At 41.1% G+C, this 25,082-nt stretch overlaps 1 protein-coding gene across 2 annotated transcripts; it reads left to right on the forward strand.

Annotated features, from left to right (window-relative positions):
• Positions 1-2,078: 2,078 nt before the first annotated feature.
• NSG1 (neuronal vesicle trafficking associated 1) lies at positions 2,079-23,848 on the forward strand. Of its 2 annotated transcripts, none has more exons than XM_033061149.2 (5): positions 2,079-2,303; positions 2,686-2,837; positions 6,509-6,625; positions 17,084-17,194; positions 22,449-23,848. In XM_033061149.2, exons 2-5 carry the CDS (start codon positions 2,709-2,711, stop codon positions 22,647-22,649), a joined length of 558 nt encoding a protein of 185 aa, XP_032917040.1. In that variant the 5' UTR covers positions 2,079-2,303; positions 2,686-2,708; the 3' UTR covers positions 22,650-23,848. The 2 variants fall into 2 exon arrangements, with proteins under 2 accessions (XP_032917040.1, XP_032917039.1); XM_033061148.2 differs by having other exon boundaries at positions 2,080-2,303; positions 2,597-2,837.
• Positions 23,849-25,082: the final 1,234 nt, after the last annotated feature.

Consider the following 25,082-nt stretch of genomic DNA (forward strand, 5'->3'; position numbering starts at 1 on the left):
GAATAACCATAGCAAAATGACCTGCAGCAGGAGCCCTGGACAAAAGACATGTGCTAGTTTTGATTAATCAGTTTATTTTCAAATAATGTCTATGCTAAAATACACCTTTTCGCCTTGTTAATGCAGGAACTTCTGACTAAAAAGCATATCACTTTTGTAACTTAGCTACTTCGTTTTTCCCCTAAAACCATCAGTAGCAAGTGATAGTTGGCTATTTGACATCAGAAATTAAAGCCTTTCAATTGCTCATTTTACATAGCTGGCAAATAAAGACATTTATTAGTCACAGATATTTGTGTGTGCATGTACCTGCACACAAATACACACAGCTTTTTTTCTTTTATGTCATAGTACATGGGGTGACATGCACCTAAAATGAAAAAGATGGAAGCCACTGAGTGGAAGTACTGAGTGGTAACAAGAGTAGTGTCCCGTTGCTTATCAAAAAGATTTTTTCTGAAAGACTAGAGAACCAGGCAAGACTAGTTAGCATAAGTTCCTAAAAGGCAGATACCATTAAAGAAATGCACAGTGGCAAAGAGCATACCTCACTCTGTAAACAGGCCATCCAAATTTCTCCTTTTCTCTACAACAGACACTAAAACAGAGTAACCTGTGCACATGCTTCCATAACTAAAAAAAAATACTTCACCAGCCAGCTGGGGAATTTACATCCATTCATCTTAATCCAACACTGATTCTTCCTCAGGCACACACTTAATACACAATTTCCTTAAGCTTTTGACCATCTTCAGCCGAAAGGGCACAAATATAAAATCACAAAAGCTAGAGATGAAAGAACCTAGTCAGTCAATTTGTTAAACCATTTGCTGTGTTACTTGGGCTCCCTGTAGTATACTGTCAAATACACTTCTGATCATCACTTGGACTTTTGATGTCATTTGGGTTCTGTATGACTTTGGCTTCACATACAAATGAATGATTGCACTCATCCATCTGTGCGTTATTCATCTGTTCTGTTCAAGAACACTTGTAAGACAAGGGCTTCGCCAAAGTTAAGTAATTCAAGTGTTTCTTGTTTTCTGAGAAACCCCTTCATTTCCAGTCACAGGTGCAATTTTCTATATAAAATGAAACTCTTTTTCTTCTACTTAGCACACACAAGTATGATTTATGAAATGTTACTCAGGTAAGACAAGCTTATTTTACACGTTATTTACTCAGGACAGAACATTGATGGGAGAAATAAATGAGATAGACAGGATGATCCATAGCTGGAGACACGACTTGCTTTGTGCCACAGCCAGAAAGGGCCTTTAGCATTACAAACCATTGACCTCAGGAAACGGGATGCATGTTGGATTGGGAAACTGGAACAAAGCACGCAGAGAGACTGCTCATGCTGGCATCTGTGAGAAGAGGTTGGTGGGTTTTGAAGCGTGAAACTGGCTCTAGGCTGAGCACCTGTCTGCCTGCTCTCAGAGCTGCCCACCAGCCCGGCACTTGTTGCATCGCCCGCAGCGCTTTCGCTCCGCTGGCTGGGAAGCAATGCACCTGCAAGAGGAGCGCGCTGGTTGCCTTGGGTCATAGGGGACAGCGCAGCGCATATGAATCACTCTGGGTTTTTCCGCCCCGAGCCAGCCGCGCTGTAAGATGTCCTCTCGCTGTCTGGGCTGCAAGGCTCCGCAGCACGCCTTGCCCCGGAGTGACGCGAGCCCGGCCCCGACGTTCGCATGCCCCGCTCTGCGGAGCGGACCCGGGGCCGGGCTCTCCCCGCGCTGGCCGCACGCCCGTCCCTTCCCCTCAGGAGGGACCGCAGGGAGCGGAGCCGGCCCGCTCGCCCCGGCCCAGCGGCCGCCGGCGGGAAGGCGAGGGAGGGCCCCTCACCACCGCCCGGCGTAGCGCAGCATCCCCGCCCGAGCCACCGCCGGACCCTGCCCGGGCTGCCGGGACTCGCCGTGCCCGCTCAGGCAGTGCTGAGCGGGGCGGGGCGGGGCAGGGCAGGGCGGCGGCCCCGGCCCCGTTAGCGCAGCGCTCGGCGCGGCCCCGCCCGGGGAGGGGCGCGGGGCCGGGCGGGACGCGCCGCCCCCTCCACCTGCTGCCGCTGCGCCATCGCCGGCTGGGGGAGCCGCCGCCCGCTCGTCCCCGCGGGGCCCCTTTGTGCTGCTGTTGCTGCTGCTCCAGAGCTGCCTCAGCCAGGCGGCGGCTGCGTCACGGCCCCGGCGCTGCGGCCGCCCAGAGCCACCCGCGGAGGGAGAGCCGCCGCCTCGCCCCCCGCTCCGCCATCGCTGCGCGGCCGCGGCGGAAGGACGCGCCCCGAGCCAGGGCCGGCAGCCGCGGCGGTGAGTGCGGGTCCCCGGCCCTGCCCCGCGGGGGGAGCCCGGCCCTGCCCCGTGAGGGGGGCCCGGGGCGGGAGGGGCGCGGGCAGCGCCGGGGCCGCGGTCCCGACCCTGCGCACCCCGCGGGCGATGCCGCACCGGGCTGACGTGTCGGGGATTTGGGGTGCTGCTTTGTGTGCGCGGTGCTTCGGGGTCTTTTTAATTTTGTTCGTACTTCCCAGAACGCCAATACATAACTGAGTCATAACGATCAATATTTATTTTTATTTTTTAATTTTTAATTATTTTTTTTCCAGAAGGTATTTCGGGTCCCCCGAGGGCTGGGCAAAGGTCCGGTTTCTGATATTTTGCATTTCTGTGCGTGTGTGCCTGTGTGTGCCAGCAGAAAAATCCCTCTATCCTGGAAGAATGGTGAAACTGGGGAATAATTTCAGCGAGAAGAGCACAAAGCAGCCCCTTTTGGAGGATGGATTTGACACCATCCCCCTGATCACACCCCTGGATGTCAATCAGCTCCAGTTCCCACCTCCTGATAAGGTACAGTAGGCTTTAGTTTCCACCCTGGAGAATCACACCCAAATCTCAGGCAAGCAACAAAAGAATAGGCTATGGGTAAAGAGCAGCTTAGAAAAGACATGAAATATGGGGTATTTCAAGGCATGCTATTTCCCTCTAGGGAAAAACCCAATCAGCTAAGCTCGTGAAAATCCTTTAATGGTGATTTGCATTAAAAATCAGTGTGAAATGTTAGCAATGTAGAGATTTCAGTGCTGCTATATGAAACATATACTGTACAAATGCAAGCTTCTCTATGCTGTGTTGTCATAGCCCTTCCTTTTCTGTATGTTTCTTGCGTCTGGAAGGTCCTGTGTATTCTCTGTGAATAATATGAATTTTCTGTGTTCAGAAAATGCCCCTCTGATGGGGGAATAGTGCCCTGCCTTATTTCTTTGTAAGGTGGGCATGGGCATACTTGCAACAGAGAGCACTTCCATTTTCCTGCTGTGCTTCAGAAACTAATGCTATCCTCAGACAAGCTGAAATAATGAGATGAGAACAGGCCGTTGAATTTTCTCCTTGGCAATTAATTTTGTTCAAAAACCTCCAAATAGGTGACTCTGATATCCTCTGTAGCTAAAAGGGGGCAGTCCAATGAGCTGCTTACATGTTGGAAGGGAAATGTGCTGCTTCCTGCATTCCTCATTAAATGCCTTGATTATTAGGGATTTAATTTTAAAGATTTAGAGAGGTGATGTGATAGCCTGTAAATATGTTTATTGTCCTCACAAGAAGGAATTCAATAAGTGCTACCACACCGGAGTCACACAGGAGCAGGATTTTTTCAGGGTATTCAGTATCCTGTTTTAATAGGATTCTTACTTGTAATTTCTCATATGCATCTGGTAATAAAAAAGCTTTGTGGTCTTCATACAGTTTTTATTTTTGGTCTTGTGTCTTCCACAAGCTGAATTCTACTTCTAGTTAAACTAATACCTATACATTCCTCAAACCTCAAAAAAAATTCACTTAATCTTAACTCAGGGTAAAGAATTTTAGCTTGTAAAATTTTCCTCGGTAGAGTGTTGCTTGTAGGCAATACAAATAAATGTGTGACCTCCATTTTAATTGCTATCAACACCATTCTGTGTTGTGTGTGGTGACCAGTTGGCAGGCATAAATGCAGTAAGCCAGAGCAGCTGTTCAGGAGCCTGAGGGTCCATTTTATGCCCTCAGTTACATGGGTGTAAATCTTGTAACTGAGGACAAAATCACACCCTAAGGCTTTAGAACAAGCTCAGTCTGATACATCTGCCAACTGGTGACTGGATATAACCGATTACCAAGGACCAATGACCAAAGGAATTAGTTCTGTTCCTGCACTGCTAAGCAGAAGTCTGAACAAGGGATCTGCATGGTAATAGCTTTAACCTGAGCAGAGCCTCTGTAGTGAACCCAGGGGTGTCTGTGCCAGCCTGTTTGCTCCTACTAGAATGGGGCAGAACTCCTCCCACCTGGATGGATGTTATTTGCCTTGAATGAAGGCAAATGTCCAGCTAAGGTAGCAGCTTAAATAAAGGAATATTTGATTGGTTCTTCTACTCTCCACTGTCCAATTGTATATTAGCTTTCTTTTCCTTTTGCAAACATAGAGGAGGAAGATTAAATTTATTGGTCCTGCTGGTGTCCTTCTGTAACTGGTTAGTCATGTCAGTGTCTCTTTACTGGTTGCTAGAGAGCAGCTCTGCAGGAGCAGAGCAACTGATGTGAAAAAAAAGAAACAGTATTAAGAAGAGACTGACATACAGATCAAATTCTGAAGTATGCAGACACTCTTGTATAATGAATAGGAGTACATACTTCATATATCTATGCTTATTATTCACTTGCAAGTCTCCAGTGTGGCAGTGAAGCATAACTTCTTGAATAGTAGTTACTACAGCACTAAGGATTTGATGATTTTGACAGTTTCTAAATTAAAGGGATGAAGTGATTTAAATTCATATTTAGATATGTTAAACAAAAGAAGACATTACATAACCAAGCAGTTAGAACTGTACATTCAGTGTCAGCTGAATGTGATTTGAGTTGCTTGAGATTATGCAACATAAAGGGGGGAGGAAGAGAACTAAAATGTTAAAAAGCATTCCAGAAATCATCAGGCAGTTAACTTCCAGGATGCTGTTGGGCAGCTATAAAGTTAAATAGGTAATAACTACTATCTTACTAATTATAGTTGAAAATAGGTAAGTAGTTTTTAAACTTATATCTTGAACAAATATGTGAAATATTAATACTGAATAATACTGTGAAAGTGTCTAATAAGCTTCATGGTACTGAGTCTAGGTACGGTTACATGTTCTAGGTACCATTCAGGGAAATGAGAAGAAGGGAACCCAAAGCTTGTCATTTCAATGTCTGGCTACCTGAAGTGCCACTGTCTTAATTTCAGAAAGATGGAGAGAGTCTGTTTACAAGGGGATGTAATGACAGGACAAGGGGATATGACTTTAAATTGAGAGTAAGTTTAGTGTGAGGGTGCTGAGGCCCTGGACGCAGGGCCCAGAGAAGCTGTGGATGCCCCATCCCTGGAGGTGTTCAGGGCCAGGCTGGAAGGAGCTCTGAGCAGCCTGGTCTAGTGGAAGGGGTCCCTACCCATGGCATGGGGGTGGAACAAGATAATCTTTAAGGTCCCTTCCAACCCAGGCTTTTCTGTGATTAATGTGTTTGCTGTCAATACCACAGGCTGTGCTAATGATAGAATTTGATTCTCAAAAATCTAGAAGAGAGGTATTTATTCCTTGGAAAAACAGAGGAAATTGAGCAAATTGCAATAAACTGTACCCTAGCTTGAGAACAATACATGGAAAAAGTTCCTGAAAAATGCAGAAGACTAAAATGAGGCAAATAGGTTAGGTATGTGAAAATTTTGTATGATTAGAGTGCCTAGGAGAACAGCAGAGACGACTGACGTAATGAATATTTTGGGAATACAGGTAAGGTGCTAAATTGTCTAGCTTGGGGCAGTAGTTCATAGCAAGGAATGAACTGAAGAGCCTAGGGTGTTTGAAGAAATCTCATTAACACAGGGGTTCATGTGCATCTTGCTGCTTGCAGCTGATAATTCAGAAATTAGATGTTAAAAATAAGAGTGCTAAGGGCCATAGTCAATCACATGGTGAATAGCAACTAGACTACATGGGTTATTTCACTTTTTTTTAAAAAAACTCAGAATCCTGCCATCAAAGAACATGGCATCATCATCTGCAAGATTTTTATGAGTACTCTTCAATAATCTTCTGTTGGTGTCCAGTTTGAAATCCCATTAATGGAATTTCCTGAAGCAAATGGAAGTGTCTGTTTTCAAGCTATACAAAATGGAAAGGTTCATGATTTGGAATTGACCTATCCTTGCCTAGTATAAGAGCACAATATCACCACAGATGAAAAAATTGAACCTTTGCGAAACTGTTGCATAACAAGTCTTGCTGTAGGTCCATCAAAACAATTTTGAGAGGTAGGTTAGTTGATGATTGATATACTGGAAAAAATAATGATTTAGAGCATTCAAAGAAGAATTGCACAAAGTGGGAGGGAAAAGATATGGTGCTAGATGTGCTTGAAAGCAGATAAAATAAGAGTTAAACAACAATTAAGGTTTTTGTGGCCAGTTTATTTGACAGGTTTGTGATTGATTCTTTTTCTTAAAGGTTGTGGTCAAAACAAAAACAGAATATGAACCCGATCGCAAGAAAGGAAAGTTCCGTACTCCTAAAATAGCTGAATTCACAATCAGCATCACTGAAGGGGTTTCAGAAAGATTTAAGGTAAGCAGTGCAATGTGAAGATGTTAATGACTCGCTTGTGTTCGCAGAAGTGCTTAAAAATCAATCACTGATTGTAGTCAGAACTGGCTATAACAGAGTGCCTGTTGTGGATATAGCTGGACATGAGAAAAATTAATTCAATGTTATAATAGTTCAGTATTTAACAATTAGAAGCAAAATCAAATCTTGCAGCATTATTGGTTGTAATCCCTCACTGGCAGATAAATTCCGAAGGCGTTTGTCAGTGTGTGGGTTTCAGAATGTGGCTTGCCAGGGTGTGTGTGGGCTGCACAGGGGGGGGCTCATGGCATAGTTCAAGCTCCTGTTTCTGCTGAAGGACAAGAACCACCAGAATGTTTATTTTCTTTTTGGCTTCTTACTTATCACTATGGCCAAACCATTCTCTTAAAAGCACTGTCATAGTCCATTATGTATTTTTCATAGTTAAATATATGACTTTGCAACCCAGGGATATATACCAGAATTCCTTCTCGTCAGTTTTCCTGGTCCAATTTAATCTTTAACTTTGGTGATATCTGTTAATGCAGTTCAGCAAGAATCTGACTCAGGTTGTGTCCACACAATCCCTGCATTAGTCCCACAGAAAACCTGAGATCTTAACTGGTGCAAGGCTTGAATATCCTTTCCCCCTTCCAACTAGAGGATAGTTTTTCTTAATCTGTGTAATTAAAGCAAAGCAGGAAAGTTGGCACTTCAGCTCATGCTCCATTGTTCTTTTAACAGTAAGAAAGCAGGTTTTCAGTGCTTTTAATTTGGCATCTTACCCAAGGATACCAAAGCACTTCTAAGCAGTAGGTGACCATACTCTTCAATGCAGAAGTACAAATACCTTTGGAAAGCCTAACATTTAGTATGAGGAGTTTCAGTAAAGGTGTGGATTCTGTTGCACAGTTCTAAACTCTGTCTGCGTGACAGGAGTGTTAGGGCACAGATAGAGATTTTGGTACTGTTGTGCCTGAGCAGTGCTCTAAAAGCTGCCCAGGCCCAAGCTGACCTTCAGAAATGTAAATGCAGCTCTCAGTGGAATCATGCTAAACAAACAAACTGAAGGCTCAAGGAGGGATTTGACTGTATTTGGACAGGAACTTTGCAGAGTGTTGCTGCGACAAATGCTTTAAGTGCCACTCACCTGGTGGAGCCTTCAGCCATACAGTGAAGCATGTAGGTTCTCACCCCAGACAGCCAAGAAGAGATGTTATGGGGTGTGGTAGGGTTTTACTAAGGAGGTAAGAAACCTGGTTCCAGCATTTCCTATTCCTTGGTTTGTGGCAAGGACATCCCATTCCTCAGGGAAAATGCTGCATTCTGACTCACATTCTCTCTTTGTCCTCCTGGCACCATAGTCCCAGTCCTTGAGAGTAATCCCCTTCCTCTCAGGTGAGGGTAGGGTAAATGCAAATGGACAGCTCAGAACAAGGAGAGCTTATGTCTGGCTGTCTTTGTCCATATCCTGGTCACACTAAGGTGACTGGAAAATGCTTACTATGTTGTAGAAGAGAAAGGAGAGGCAGTTTTTGGTTTGAGTGCCCTGATAGGACTTTGGTTCCAAGCAGCTGAGCAGAGCCTATAACTGAAGAACTTTGCACTTATGGTTTAGCAGTAGGGCCTAAGGGATTTCATTGCTGGAACATTAAATTGTAGCTAAGGAATGGTTTTGAATCTTAGTCACATCTACAAGGCTTCTGCATCCTTTTGTAAATCTGGGGGGTTTTATCTGTCTTTGTTGGGAGAAGTGAGCGAATGAGACCTTGCTGAAAACAAGTAAATAGCTTGTTATGCTGTTGGTTAGTCTTTTCTAATTTGTGTAGCTGAACAGCTAAAAACCTGAGGATTTTTGCATTGCATTTTAATATACCTTTGGATGGCATACTAAATATCCTTTAGATATTACTTTATGATGATCGCTCTGGGGTTAATCTCGTATTACAGGGTTGCTAGGTTTTGCTGCTAGGTAACTACTGCATCAGAGAGAGATTTCTGTAAGATTTGGTATCTCTTGGGAAATGCAGGGTGATTCACACTGTGGCTGTAAGTCCAGGTTTCCAAAGAAGAGTATGGGGATTGATCAGTTAGGAAAATTTTGGTTCAGTTAATTGAAAACAATGTTCATGCAGAACATTCAGGTCCTGAAAATGTTCCTTAATCTCGATTTAACAATTTTAGAATTGAATTATGCTGCTTGCAACATTCTAAAGGAAATGACTAGTTCTCCAGTGGGGATGGTTGTCGTCTTCACCACTCCCAGTAGTTAATATTACATGAATAGCTGATAACATTTCATAAATATGTAGATGAAAAGTGCTGTGAGGTTTTCTCCTGGGTCCTTATTAATTGTGAACCATCATGTTAACTTCTGCTGTTGATTCTCAGAGAGCAAAAAGATATTTGTTTGAAAATTAAATATTTGCTGTAATTATGAAATGCATTATTTAACTGGTGAGATATTGACTTTGGCTTGTGTTCACGTAAAAACTTTCAGATGCCATTTTAATGACTTCAGTATGGTACATCACCAATGCACAAGCTTGCCACAAGACACAGCCCAAGCATTGTGCTAAAAATAAAGCAAGTCAGTCATATTTACAAATAATTCGCATGTGTATTCTAGGATGTACTTCTTAAATAATGACAAAGCAGATTGTATTTTTGGGATTCAGCAGTGCAGATCATGTAAAGCTGTTCTTCTTGGGAAGTTACACAATATAACAAATGAAGTCACTCCAGCATGTAGATCATTTGGTGTTTTAGCACCTGCTGAATAATCAATTATTTTTCTGCATTCAATTCACATTACCACAGTTATTATAACAGAGCTGAGAATGTTTTCAAAGAAAACTGCAAGCATAATTTTCCTCTATGAAGCCACATTCTGAATTCAAATCAGAATCTCTCAAAAGAATGTGAAGATTTCCTGATTCTGAGAACCCTGTTGTCTTAATTTATTTTTATGGCACTAACCATGCTAAGGAAAATATGATTTTTTCACTTATTCCCCATTGAGAAACAGAAGTCTTGCTTTTGTTCTCTGAAGAGTGTAGGTTGATGTGGAGAGTCGGTTCTTCACATCTAGAAAGCAACTTTGAACAATGCAGATTTTTCTTTCTTGTAAATTCTCCCCGAATTTTTACTCTACAGAGTAACAAAGGATTCTTGTGAATCGGGACATAGGAGGAAGTTAGGGCAGAAGAATATTGATGGTCTAGGTTACCCAAGGCCAAACCTTTGCCTCCCCTATTGACAGAGCAGTGTTTTTACAGCCTGCAGTTGGATTTTGTAGTAGGATGTCTACTCTGGGACCCACTGATTGGGCTACAGCTGGCAGCTGTGTACAAACACACCAATTTAAAAAAATCTGTTGTAGCAAAGCATTACTTTTTTTTTTTTTTTCTATCTTTGAGAAAACCTCAATAAAGAACATTTAGAGGTATTTTGAAAGCAAACACTGATTTTTTTTCATAATAAATTTCAAGACCTTAAATAACACCAGCTGTGATATGCCTTCAGCCTTTGGTTTCTGTTCAAAAAAGTTCAGTTCTTCTGACTTTATCCTTGACATCTCTACCTGCAGAGCCAAAGCCTCAAGCTTATCTCTGTGCTAAGACCATGCAAACCATGTGCTATCGAGTAGCAAGCAGCTGTTGCATGAGGTTACAGAGGATGAATTCAAACTTCAAGATCAGTTCTCACAGTTTTACCTGGTCACTTTAGAACTGCAAAAATGTATGCAATGTATATCTAATGGTTCAAGGTTTTTTTGTATTTTAAAAGGGGCATCCTTCAAACATATTTCTGCCTCAACACCTGTGCTTCTTCTTAGTAATGCCAGTGATTATTATTGCTGCAAAAATAATCAAAATCGAGGGAAACAGTTCTCTTTGCTGCTGTGTGATTTATTTGTGTTGAGTAGCTCTTTGCTCCCACTTTAAAAGTCTGTTAAGAGCAGATGTCAGCTGATTCCTGTACAAGTATCACTTCCTTAAGTAGATTCTGTGTCTGTCACTTAGTGCTGGAAGAGTGACAGGTACTTACTGTCTTTAGTAGTTCTTTCTCCAGTGAAACTACTCACAGGATTAAAGTTGCTCACAAGTATAAGGGTTTGGCAGGCTTTAAATTTTTTTCATTACTACTTCAAATAAGAAAGATTAGGGAGGTGTTTTTTTCAAGATAACAATTCTTTTAAAATAATTGATATAAGTAAAGGTACTGCATGGCAACTGTCACTTTTCATTTTTTTATGTTTTATATTCTCTGATGTGACATTGACAATCCTCCTGTTAAATTTTTGGTTGAAAATAATTTTATAGTCAGAGATGGAAGATTTAAGTAAAGTGGATCTTAACACAACTCCCCTGCTATAGGTCAGATGTTCTCTGCCACTGTCTCCATCAGAAATCATTTTACTGGAACAGAACCAGTCACACAGGTGACACAGAAGATGTTTTGGATCCCTCCAAATGCATCACTTAAATAACCTTTCTTCTCCTTTAATAACATTATGCAGCCTTTTTCCTGGCCTCAGTAATATCCTCTGGGTTTCTATGGGAAGGTAGTAAGGTTCTTATCTTATTGGTGCCACAGGGTTTCTTGAACTGCTTCCTCAGATCTCTTTTGTTAAGAAGCACAATGTATGGTGCTGTGTGATAGAAGATGACAGGAACATTGCCATGAACAGCTGAGTTAAGCTGCACTTCCAGGATCTCAAGGCCAGTGCCTTGTTAACCTGTTTTTGTGTAACAGTGTGTCCCTCAGGTTTCATTAATCAATTCCCTTGCAGACTGGTCCTGTTGTCTTGCACTGTCGCTGTTAATAAGCTCTGGTTCTGTAGCTTCTTTTCTGTTACTGCCTGCCTTTTTTTTGCCTTTTTTGCTGCTATTCCCAGTCATCTCCAAAGAAGCATCCAAGACAATTTTCTCCTCTTTGTCATTTCTATTTGAGAAGGTCAGTATTTTGATTTCTACTGCTTTTTCTCTAAAATCTGTCCCCAAAGTATCATCCTCTTTGAGCATAAAGTTTTGATGGGAGTGTTGTGGTGAAGAAGCTGAGTTTAAATAGATGGGTACCAGCTAAACATGACATGGAATGTTAGAAATACTCTTCTGAATCAAGGCACCTGGTTGTCTTTTGAAGTCACTGGTCATCCTGTATATTCCCGTAGCAAGTACAGGGCACTGCACCAGGATGTTCTGTGTAATTTGCTTTGCTCTGTAATTGAATCCAAGTCAAATATTACATGTATAGATGTAAATGTTCCTTTTTTTCTTTCACATTGCCATTTCCCACAAGGGGAGCATTCCTTAATCCTTGAGTGTGTTGTTTCAGACGTGTTTGTTATTTAAACTTCCAGGGACAGGCTGAGGTAATAGCAAACAGGGACATAATTTGGCAAAAGCAGTGATAAGTGAAAAGCTGATTTTTGTGTTCTCTTAACATGCTGGTATAGAGGGCATTGTGTAGCTGGAGATGCAGGATTTTAGTGGAGAGAGGTGAAATGGAGGTCATGGCCATTAACAAGAAACTCAGTGCAACGTTTTACAAATTTTTGTCTGTGGGATGTAGCCAGACACAATCTATAGTAATTTACAGGCCGTCTGCCTGAAATTCTCCTGTAGTTTAAATTGGATAGCAATAATCTTAATTTCCTGTCCTAAGTAGTTGTACAGAGTTGCTGTATTTCACCCCAGAGGTCTCTGCATTTTGCTGGTGAGCAAAGCATTAATTGGCTATAAATCGTTTCCTGTGAAAGATGCTCTGTAAGTGTATGCTTTCACTCCTCTTGTTCAGTGCTAGCAGCAAGTCTGTGCCTCGCACTTTACAAACTGATCAGAAATGAAAGTTGTGCTCCCAAGAGGCTGCAGTTGAAATAGATAATGCATAGATGTAGAGCAGAGATGAGATGTGACTAAGATCCAGTGATTGAGCAGTGAAAATCATTGCATATCTTGTTAGTTCTTCTAATAATAGGAATGCTTCTACATGGGTTTGTGTGCTGACGGAAGAAAAAGCATGAAAAAAGGCGTGGTGCAGAACAGCACAGTGGGAGTGGGTTAATGAAAGAATCTCAGGCAAGAGGAGATATTAGATAAGTAGAAGTGAAGGCAGAGGCTTTAGTGGGACAGTGGGATAAAATAAACAGCAAAATGGATGGAGCTGAGAGGAGCAAAAAGGGTAGACTTGGGCATGCCTTGAAATATGACCAGGAAAGGGTGTGAAAAGGAGGAGGCACTGTTGGTGCAGCTGATGAATTTTGCTGTAGTATTCCAGCTTGATGAAAAAGGGAGTCCAAGTAACCATTAGTGGAGTGAGGAAGGAGGAGATTGCAGTAGTCAGGCAGAGAAAATATTGTTTGCAATCTTTTGCAGTTTGAGGCAAAATAGCATGGACTGATGAGGAAGATCTGCTAGATCTTATGGTAAAGGTCTTATCACAAGCTGTTTACATGATAGGGTAGTTGTCAGATCTGATGAGTTTAATTTGTTCAGCTGACTGCTTACAGAGTCTGAAGACAGGTTTTTTGCTGTGGGTATGCTTAGTTCATTCATTAGTCATCTCTCATTTCGATTACTCTAATGGCTTCTGGCTAGACATTGTCCTTCTTCTGCTCTTCACTTACAATCTATTAAAAAATCTGCCACATACATAATATCTTGTCATCTTCTCTGTTCACTTCGTTTTGCTGCCAGATCCCCTTAAAACTAATTTTAAATGTCACACTCAAGATGAAAGCAAAATCACACTTTGAATTCCTAGTTAAAAGAAATGGTTGTTTGTCCTATCTTATAGTTACTTCAAGAAAAGTATTTTAAAAGCCCATCACTCTTGAGGTGTGACAGTCACTTGGGAGTTCTGCAGGATGAATGGCTGTGAATGAGCACAGTAATTCACAAGACTTCTGCTTGTGAATGTACTGTGTGGGGTCCTACATTGCCAGCTGGCTACCACAATGAAGGAGATTTGAGATTTTCTTCCAGAAGAAGGGAGGTGGTGCATGTGCATGCATTGCAGCTGCTCCTGCCTGAGGAAGAGGTCAAGTTGTGAGTTGTGTGTTGGTAAGAAGTGAATAACTTTAGTTTATAGCGAGTGTTGTAAAGTTGTTGTGGAAGAAGGCAATAAATGATAGCTTTGGGGTTGCTTGTGATCTGAAGAGCTGCTTGTTGCCTTCTCTTTTTTCATGCTTTTATTTTTGAAAAGCATCTGGCAGGAGAGGGCTCAGAAGGTGAGGCACAGAGGTAGGGTTGCACTGTGTTAGTGCAGGGAGAGAAGCTGACTGCCTCAGGTTCAGAAGTGAACATAGGGATCTAACCATTGTGGACCCTCAGTGGTGGGTTATTATGAGAGTGAAGAAAAATGGCTATTAGAGGGAGAAAAGGATTTTCAGTTTAAAAGGGGAAAGTGGATTAACAGGTGATGGCAATCACCTTGGAAAGAAATCCATTGCTAGATTCCATCTGTGCCATTTTCATCTTCAACTGTCTTTAAATAGAAGTTATTTGTATCCTGAAGGATGGTGAGAGAAGGGAGCTTCTCTCCTAATAGGAAGGAGACAAGAGCTTACTTGATTAGGGATTTGCAAATGGAGTGTGATTGCAAATCATTGGAGATAATGAGAGTAAAAATTTACATGTTAATACCAAAATTAGTAACATTAGGAAATACAGTAAGTGAGAGAAAAATATTCTGTGAGGTTTTTGAAGCAGGACCCATAAGAACTCTTCCCATGGCTTATTTACTGTGTGGCAATGGAAGAAATTGTATAAGCAGTGAGAACTCACAGCTCCACGCTGTCACTGAAAACAGATCCCAGCAAATCACCCCTGAGGCCATGGCTCTGCAACTTGACAGGCTTCAGCAATCAACACAACACTGGGCTCCTATCTTCTTTTAAAGAACAGTTACTTCTCAGAGCAGTTTTAAAGCTTTTAAGAGTGATCTTGCAGTAATTGTGGAAATACAGTTTTTTCTTACTGCCTTAACATTTAGTCTCAGTTACTTAACAGTTAGTATGTTGTCTCAGTATGTTCCCCAGACCTCATCATAAGTCAGAATGGTTACAGCTGGGAAATAATGTTACAATTCTACTGCTGGCTGCTTAGTAGAAGGGCCAGGAAATATGGTTAAAATACTTTGGGACTTGAGAATATTTTTCAGAACATTTTAAACTCTTAGCTCTTATCCGTGGTGGAGACAAATACGAGCTGAGTTGATCTGTGCCACAGCAGTTCTGCCAATGGCCATGTTCCGTGTCACAGGCCTGTGTTCCCAAGGGAGCAGCCTTTGCTGAAGGCTGCATGGAGTCAGAAGCTGGTAAAAAACCTATGAGCTAGGGCATAGCTGGACCAGGAATTGGGATGTGCACACGAGTGTTATGTTCGTTGTTATTAAAGTGGGCCACAGAGAATGACCAGAAAGGAAGGTGAAAATGTACTTTGTCTCTTGGATTCATGCAGGACATACTGAGGCATGGGAGATCTAAGGAGAACACACAAGGTTGGCAAGACAGAGTGAGCTATCCATGTTAATTTTTGTGTATGCAAACAAGTAATAAACTTGGAAAAAGACTAATTAGATACAAAAATTGTTGTCAATGTGAAGTTTTCAGAGGTTAATTAAGAAAACTTTTTTCCTTTTTTGTAATCCAGCGACTGTTGAGAAACTGAACGTTATTCCAGAAAGGTCTTTGCTCCATGTCTCATTTCAATTGTTATTGTTACATTAATATGTACATTTCTTCTGCTGAGTTACTTTTTGATCTGCAGTTCTCCTTGCCACTACTCCAACTTTCCCTTTTCTTGCTTATTTTGTTTCTATCAAAAATCCTTACTAAATCCTTGGCTTCAGCAACACACAATGCTCAACCTTGTTTCTGCCAGGAAATATAGCACTTGGCTGTTGTCTGCCCATGATGAGATTTGCTTTCACAGGATGAGAAGGCCCTTAAGTTTATTGTTGTCCTGAAATGTTTTAATACCACTGCCACACACAGTTTAAAGTGTTGCAAACTCTGTTAATTCAGTGGTTTATCAAAAAGGGGGGGTGTATGGTGGCTGTTTGTACCAAGAGGCAAAGTTACATTTTTTTATTTTTGCTTTTTCAAATACCAGATTATTCTTGTTTCAATTAATGGACCCTGATATGCCTAAGTTTTTTTTTTCCAGGGGGTGTATATAGCTGGTTTACTCATCTTACTTTAAAATTTAGATCAAATTATACTTTGTTTTAAAAAATGAGTCATATAATCTTGTTTGTTTCTGTTTATGACTCTTTCTTATGCTATAGCACATGCCTACTTCTTTCTAACTTGCCAAAAAGAAAATTCTTCTCAATCACTCCTACCTTGTAATCTCCATGACCTACTAATTTGTCTGTCAGTAGAAGTTTTAGAATAATAAAAATACACATCCGGGATATTTTCCCAGGTAATGAATGCTATTTGCTCAGCTCACACCATCCACCAAAATGTATCTGAATTAGAGACCTTTGTACTGTAACTGCTGGACAAAATTTTGTGCTTTCTCTCGTCAATGGGTGACATAGTTCTAAATGTAATTCTGTCTCGTGACACACCAGAAGGCTGCTGGTCTCCAGCTGCTCAGTTTGTACCTGGGGAAGGTCAGCTTGATACTGACACTGATTTCAGGTTTGTCTTGAGGTGTGCCTCGGACTTCTCTGCAGCCCAAGTTCAGGGGCAGAGAGGTACTGAAGGACATGGGAAAAGCCTTGCAAGGCTGTCTGTAATGGCTTTTCTGTGAGCACTGTGGAAAGAGGTGCCACACAACTCCTGGGGGCCAGCCCAGTGTTCAACATGGTGCACTTCCTTATGGATCTGGAGTGAACTACTCCTGTACAGGCTCTGTGTGATGAGGTAGTACTGTTTCAACCTATGAATTGCAGATTGTTGAGCAACTGGTGTAGCTGTCTCTAAGGTCAGAGCAGGTGCAGCAAACTCTAATCCTAACAAGAGAGGGCAGACATTACTTTTTCCATGCCCTGCAAGTCACCTCTGGATGACACCTGTGCTAACTTACTAACACCTGACTCCATTCTTGGACAGGCACAGGGAAACAAACATGTTTATCAGCTGACATAAACTAGACTTAGACTTACATCATCCACATACTGAAAAAACAGCAGACACAAGCTACCTTGGTGTGTCCTGGCCTCATGTGCCTTGAACAGAAATGCAATCATAAAAAGCCTTGCAGTACAGGCAATGGGCCACTGCCCAGATGATCTGCTTTCTTCTCTGAGGAGGGCAGAAAGAAACACATGCTGCTTCTCTGTTCTCCCTCAATAATTAAGCATCTGGTTTTATCCTTTGCTTGATTTTACTGTAAAGTGCATTCACCGCTGACTTCTGCTGCCTGCAGTAACAAGCAACAGAACAAGCAATAGAATAAGCAGTGCATTACTAACATAAGTATGTTTTATTTTTCTTTACAGGTAACTGTGCTGGTCCTTTTTGCCCTTGCATTCTTAACGTGTGTTGTATTTCTGGTAGTCTACAAGGTTTACAAGTATGATCATACCTGTCCAGAAGGATTTGTTTTCAAGGTAAGTTGCATACCCATTCTAGAAAAACAGAGTATGTAATATTCTGTGTTGTTTTAGCCATAACCTTGATTAAGGCATGCTGTATTGCACAGATCTGGTGCTCCTTTACAAAAGTTAGTGTGCTTCCTGCTATGCTTTTGCTTTGTAATTTATAATTGAAGTTTTACTATTGCACAATATTAATAGTGTTATTTTGCTAACACTAAACATTGAAAATATAGCAAAAGTCTAAACACTGGTATCTTTCAGACTTGCTTCACCTGCAGTTGTCTGGACAAAGCCCTCATTTGTGGGTCATATGGTTTAATGTTGCACATTCTTTCAAATTACTGTGTCTTAGGAAATAAGGAAATGATAAAATGTGGAGAAAAAAAATCTGGAATATGTGTCAAAGAAAAAGTGATGTTCTCATTAAGAGTAGTAGAGTTACTTCAGGGTTATTTTTGTACAAAGAACTTCTTGTTCTAGAACAGTGACCTCCAAGCCCTACTGCCAAAAGTGATGCCAAAAAAGGGAAAACATTTATTGTAAAAAATACTGGTTCTAACCAAAAGGGAGGCTGGGCTCACTTTATTTGTGTGAGATGGTGGTGCTGGGTCCTTTGCTATGACCTGGGCTGAAAGTCAGAAAAGTAACATTGACCTCCCAGTTGTAAATTTAGCAGAGTTGAACTTGGCTGTAATTGGGTAAGAAAAATAGCAGTGATAATGGCATTCTTCCCTTTAGTTTTTTAATAATATTTAGTCAAGTAATAAATCAAAATGGGTACCCAGTATGAACCTCAAAAGGATTTAAGAAGGGATGGCTGCCTCAGCACTCCTCAACAATTCTGTTCAGGATTTTATCTGTCACTTCAAGCACATAAATATCTTACAAGAATCTAGTCCAAAATTATAATCAGTGATGCCCTTCTGGATTAATTTAGGTTTGAGCATTCAGTTGGTTACTGCTTCTCCTTTGTTCAAGGGCAGAAGATACTGTGGTTAGAATACTTGGCTGTGACTCAGGATATCCAGCTTTTGGTTCTGCTGATGACTTTTTGTGTTGTCTCAGGCACTGAAACCCCTCTGTGTTCATGTCTCAGGGGACAGTAGGCCTTTTTTTCCCCTAAGCTTTATCTTGGCATTGAGCAGTTTGCAGTATGGACTGTTATGCTCCTTTCAAGCCTGTCTTGATGAGATCCTGACTTGACAGGAACAGGCAGTTCCATGTGAGTCTCGCAACAACCTCCTGCTTCTGCCTCCTTTCACACCGAGTTGTCCTCTCCTTTGAGTTGCAGCCTTCTGGCTTCTTGTGGGGTTTTCTTGCCAGTGTCACAAATACTTCAAGAAAGAACACTTTCTCAGCTATATTTCAGTTGCCTTGTCACCAGAGTCTGGTTGTGTTTCTCTCTTTCAGGTTCTGTGTTTGGGACAGAAGTTAGGCAGAATGTCCCATAGCTCATACTCTGTTTATAAGGTGCAGCACATACACAGGGCTGCATCTTGGTTACTCTGCTGGTGGTGTTCTTGGAGCTGGTGTTCTGTTTCCAGCTGCTTGATGGCATAATGGCAGGAGACACAGCATCTTTGGTCATGTAACTCTTTTAAGAAAGAGTTCTACAGGATAAGGATGTTGGCAAATGATGCGAGGGTGAAAACTGCTACTGTTAAGATGACTTTGTATTTATTTGTGTCTTTTTTTGGAGGAGTCCATGATATGTGATGGCATAGCTTGGCACAGATGTCCTAGGAAACATGAAGTCTGTCACCTTGTGACCAGTGTCTCTGTGGACCTGCTTCTTGTTTCAGATGGACTCAGCAACGTTCTCTGGCCTGGATGTTCCCAGGTTTTAGATGCTGATGTGATTTTTCTGGTTAAGGGCAAAGGTGTGCCTGCCTCAGGAAGCCTGGTACTGCAGGAATCTCTGCATAAAGGCTGAGCTAACCACAGCTCTGAGTCAGACTCACTTTCCTCTGCTTTGATGCTCTCATACATGGAGCGGTTCCAAAGGTTTCTGCTGTGCAACGCCTCCAGGGCATGAAGGTGTGCTTTAAAAGGTGCTCATTTTCCTTTGTACAGCAGTCTTATTTCTGTGCTTGCTTAAGCTTTCTGAGACAGCCTTAGTACTGCTGCTGTGCAGATTGCTTCTCTGGAGCACTCATCAGAACCTACTGGTGAGACTCATCACAAAAATCTGAGTGCACTTACATCCTGAAGAATTTCCCCAGGGTTTCAGTATGTTCTGTACTGTATCTGTTGCCCTTTAGTTTTTGTTGCCAAAGCACCTGCATTCTGACAGACTTGTGGACAGTACAACAAAGTCATTTCAGTGCATTGAAGACCACACCATCATCTGTTAAATTGGGAATTACTGACCCAGCAAAGTTAATGTGACAGAAGATACTATTTATAAGTAAATACCACTGGGATCTTCATGTCAAAGGAACAAAAGGAATCATCTTAATTCAGCCAAATATAGACTGGCAACCAGGGTTTTCTCTGGCATCAAAGGCCATAACCTGTAACAAATTTCCAAAATAGAAGGCTTGTGAAAAAATGAAAAGACTGGCAAGTCACTCTGAAGCATCCCAGTTTCTCCCCATGGCCTTCCTTCTTCCCTCACCTGGGAACCATGGAAACAAAAAGGATGGAAATAAATGTTCTACATACGTGAAAGTCTCAGGCAAGTGGTAGGGTAAGAATCAGCAGCAGTTCCCATCACTCTGTCACTGAGTGTGCATGGCTTACCTTGACTGGCAGGTAAGCCAAGGGACTCTCCTTAGGCAGTACACAAGGGGCAATGAGTAAAAGGAGGTTTTCCCATCTCTTCTAGAAGCATGAAGTCCCAGGAGCAAAAATGTACTCAAGAGGGAAACTGATGTGTGTTTCTTTAGGCTCTTCTGTCAGATGTCTTGCATGTTTGTGACTACAAGGCCCCCCTTGCCCCCCACAAAAAACCCAACCCATTACTGAGTCATTTTTGCCTGCTGCAAAGCAAATTGCTTCTGAAGGCAATACAAGATTCTGTAGCCTTTTTTCAGACTGTCAGTAATCTTGGCTTGTCTGCAGCTCTAATAATTATATTTGCTTGAATTTCCTTGGCAGATTTCATTAGTTCAATGGATTGTGTTCCTTTCCCCATTTAAATATTTAGAATTGTGATTACATCCCATGACTGAGTGAAATAATCACTACAAATATGTCTGTGTCTGTGCTTCTTAGTCATTTTATCACATCAGAAGTGGTGTCAGTTATCCCAGATAAAACATGGATAATACTTCCAGAAGATGACACGGTTGATGTATATGAATGTGCATATCAAATAGCTCTATTCCATATTCTTGGATTATGTTTTTATATATCTAGGTCCTAGTCTTGCAGCTGGCAAATACATTGACTATGAGCGTGGGAAAGCCTCTGTTGATTTACAGTGCTGAATGGACACAGGTGCTGTTTAGCCAGGGTTAAATCTCATCTTTGGGATGCAACCACCCAGCTTTGTGGTGCTACTTCAACAAACCTGGCAGGGAGACTTGCCCTGGCTGCTGCCTTGACAAAAGATTACAGATAAAGGGAAGCAGGGTGGCTGTGGAAACCCTGGGCACTCCTGTGAGTCTGACACACTCTGAGGCCTCTGTCACTCCTGTGGGTTTGAGCCAGTGAGGTGCTGATGGTGGGAGGGCTGTTGGTCTTGTGACAGCGAGGCATCTTTGAGCCATCACATGTGCCAGGTGATTGAATCCATCATTCATCAGGGGCAGGCAGGTTCTAAGACTACCTGTGGGCCTCTTGTTTTGGCAAGTATTCCTTTCTTCTTTCATACCTTCTGAGGATTTTTCCATGCTAGCCTTTTTAGGAAACAAGATTTGTATTAAGCCGAGACTCTCTGCTGGGTCTTCACCCATCTTTTGTTTTATGACTTGAAACTGTTGTTACTGGTGCTTGTCTATGTTTGGTTTTTTTTGACATGGGCAAAAGTCAACTCAGAAGTAAATGTGGACACTTTTGAGGTAGAATCTGGTCCTAAAACCCATGGAATTTTTGCATATTTTTTTCTGCTGAGTAATTCCCAATATAAGATTTTGTTTTCTGAGTAGAATGATAGCAGTTCAAAGCTGCTGTGCTGTAGTATTATAAATTTTAGTCCTTTGGTGCTGGAAGGGAGAGGACTGAATATCCTGTTTCTTTTTAAAACAGCCAGAGTAGAAGTGACTGAATGAATTTTTCCTCAAACTGCAGCTATTTCTAGCTTGCAAGAGTCAATTCAATTGCTCAGGTGACTGCCCTAACATGTTGAAGTATAAGGCAACACTGCCTGGACTGGGCAGTGTGGTAACAGGACCTGCAGAGAGAGCCCAAAACCTTCTTGGGAAAACCTGGTGCGGGTCACAGTATATGTCTAAATAACTTTTTTCTTCAGTGCAATGAGCTGCTCTGTAGGCTCTTCCTGCATTGTGACTGGAAGAGTTCCTGGATGATACCTGTGGCAAACACAGCACAGGCACATTCACTTTGGCTTTTAAGATGACAGCAAAATGAATTTGAATTTTATTTTATTCTCTAAATTACCTATTTCACTTTCCAAAGCTCTGAGCATCTAGCAGTTCTATTTAGTGTTCTTACAGTCTTGGGAAATGAAATCATGTAGTCTCACAGCTCCAGAGAGCTTTTTAAAAGCCTGCTGTTGGCTACATCTCTCTGACAATCAGGAGTGAAGTATTTTGTATGTGTGTACACACTTGCACATATGCTTGGCCACCCACACAGTATCCCTGTAACGTGTGAGCTACTGGGCTGTAAAACTGTTCATATCATGGCACCAATGTATCTGTATTAGTACCTGCCCCTCAGACTGCAAACACCAGGGTAAATTGCCTGAACTTAATCTAACAGTAGGAGACGGACAGCTGTAATTGTAATCCAAACAGTTGGAATTTGGTGGGCAGGAACAAACAGCAAAATGTGGCTGGAACTGGAGACTGAATAATTTCAAAAAGAATTTTAGCCAAGCACATTTCTTGTACGTTAATTGTTCTGGCATATAAACCCAGATTGGTCTTTCTGGCAAATACACGAGTAGTTTAAGGATTGCAGGGAAGAAAATTTTGAACACAGTAGGACAATACTGTTGTTAATTGCTGTATGTTACATCTTGACTCATAGAAAGTGACTGTTGCCTTTGACTTAAAAGAAAGGAGAAAAAACTCCTTAACCTGCTTCATGTGTGTCAGGGAGCCATATCTGAAATCTAAGCAATGGATTTTCTTTTCAGAATAATCAGTGCATTCCAGCTGGGTTGGAAAACTACTACTCTGAACAAGACTCCAGCGCTCGAGGGAAATTTTACACAGTCATAAACCACTACAACCTGGCCAAACAAACCATCACGCGCTCCGTGTCCCCGTGGATGACAGTACTGTCAGAAGAGAAACTGTCTGAACAGGAGACTGAAGCTGCTGAGAAATCAGCTTAGTATGATAAGCTAATTATTAAAACTATGTCATTTGAAGGTAACTAAGGGACTTCAAGGAACTTTTCATTAAATATAATTATGGATAATTTAGAGGTTACTCATGTTTATGGTGTAACTGCTTCTGTTTGCTGATACTGCTTTGCAAAAAAAAAGTAAAAAACTGAAAACAAAAACTTGCTGCAGAACATTCATGGGCATAACCCCAGGTGCATATCAGCATTGCTGTAGAGCTTTGACACCATTTTCAATGTTAAAAAAAAAAATCCAATGTTAGATATGTTCTTGCAGTTTATTGGATACTGATAGATTTTGTCACTGGATTTTCAGGGCTTGGACCTTAGATAAATCATGTGTTCTGTTGTCTGAACAGATACTTAAGTTATTAAGTTTTTGAATTCTTTGCCATTTTGCAAACTGAAACACCCCAGCCATAACTAGAGTGATCTCTTGTTTAGCTGAAAGCTGTAAGCAATGTTTAGTTTGGTCTCAAGCAGGAATGATAGTCAGCACTGACATCGGGGCGTAATGTAATGACTTGTATGGAGAAAGAAACTGTCAGGTCGCATTTTTCCTTACGTTTCCTTTACTGTTTTTTGTAAGTGATAATGAAGTTCTCTGCAACAAGGCATGCTCAATGTTTTCTTATTGCTGTCAACAGGATTTAACTGCATTTCCACTGTGGCTTTAGCATCTTGGTAAGGATGTGCACTGAAACACAAACTAGATAGGCATTTTGGAAAAACACAGGCAGTTTTAGTGGTGGGTGTTGAGGATAGTGTAAAAAATATACAGTTCAGGATGTTCTAATGAGAAATGACATCTTTTGATCATACTAAAGAGAAAAAAAACCTATTCACAGTACATGTAGTCCACTATGTCATTTGTTGGATACAGCTGAGGGAGTAATATGTCTAAATTTTCTCTTGTATTGCATTCACATTTTCCCTTTTTATTAGTTAGAAAGAGTTTTCTGTTTGTGTATGGTTTGCAGTTTGATACTTCTTAGAACATGGAGGATCACCAGTGAAACAGTAGCATATTAGATACCACAACTGGCTGTTAAAGCTGTATGTGAAACAGAGTGAAGAGTAGAACTGTTTGTGTATGGCTTGGGAGGGGAAGACGTAGAAGAACATAGTATTGTGGATGCACGTTAAAATTCCATTGTAATTACAAACTTACCTATTCTTTGTGTGAAATCATGTTTTCATTTTTATTATAAATCTTAAATATACATTATAAAAAGACATCTTATTAATTTAACATACAAAAATGTGTGAAGCATCTGGGCAAGCAAGTTGCCTTTTTATTCATGTAACTTGAATGGGACAAGGGAGAGTGGACATGTCAAAAGTTTCTTTTTCCTTGGTAGAGTCTGTACAAAAATGAAGGAAAAACATAAGTATAGGCTGTTTCTCATGATCTGTAGTAGAACAAATGTGGTCAGCTCTACTTCTGTTTTTCTCCAGCAGAAGCCTGTCATCCCAATAGAGTAAAAATAACCATTATGACTCAATGTCTAAATTCGATAGGAAATGTGCATTACACAGTGCAGCTGTAAAAGGCTTTTTATTAAGTCATCATGGTATGTGGAATGCCTAAGAAGCAATAAACTATGTGCCAGATTTTTCCTTGCATTTAAAAATACCTTTTTCTTTGCTTATGTTAAGATCTTTAAAAAATACCGTTGTTTGCATTTTCTAACAGGCATCTGCTTTATTGAATATAATTAATTCACATGTAACTTTTGACATTTTCACTCTGTGCAGAGCAAAGAATAAGAATGATGCTGCCTGTTGCATAAAATGTATAGAAATATACATTTCAGAACAAAGACAGGAAAACACACACATATCAGTGTACTTGTAGAGGACATTCAGATTTTACAGGATGGAAAGGTCTGTTTCCCAAGACTGTCTTAAATAGAAATTCACAATGCATCTCCTCCCCTTAAATTGAGGACAATAAAAACTTTAATGCATAAGTAAATACTGATGAGAAACAACTTATTTTTCTCCCCATAACAATAAACAATAAAAATTAGTAAGCCTTACAATCTAGAACAGATTGTTTATGCTTCTTGAAGTCAAAACTATTTTCCCTCTGCTTTATCAGGAGGGAGTTTATTGAGTCTTATCTACACTTGTTTTTGAGACTTTTTTTAGTTAACAAATTGCTCCCAGTTTCAGTACTTTGAAGAGTCTGACTTTAATTGTCCTTCCTTTGGCTTTGTTCCACATCCCAGAACATCTGTTTCATTGCACAATCTGCGTTGTATTCTCTCTCTTCACTTACAAGTAAAGCTCTTTCATTGACTCCTTATCATTATTACTACCATTAGATCAAGCTGATTTCTGAGTCAAGTAGTTTCAAAGGATTAGAAGTAAAGGTCATTTATGTGCAAAGTGATCACTGTGTACTGAAGTGGTGTGA

This window comes from Catharus ustulatus, chromosome 5, assembly GCF_009819885.2.
Source record: "Catharus ustulatus isolate bCatUst1 chromosome 5, bCatUst1.pri.v2, whole genome shotgun sequence".
Classification (NCBI taxonomy): domain Eukaryota; kingdom Metazoa; phylum Chordata; class Aves; order Passeriformes; family Turdidae; genus Catharus; species Catharus ustulatus.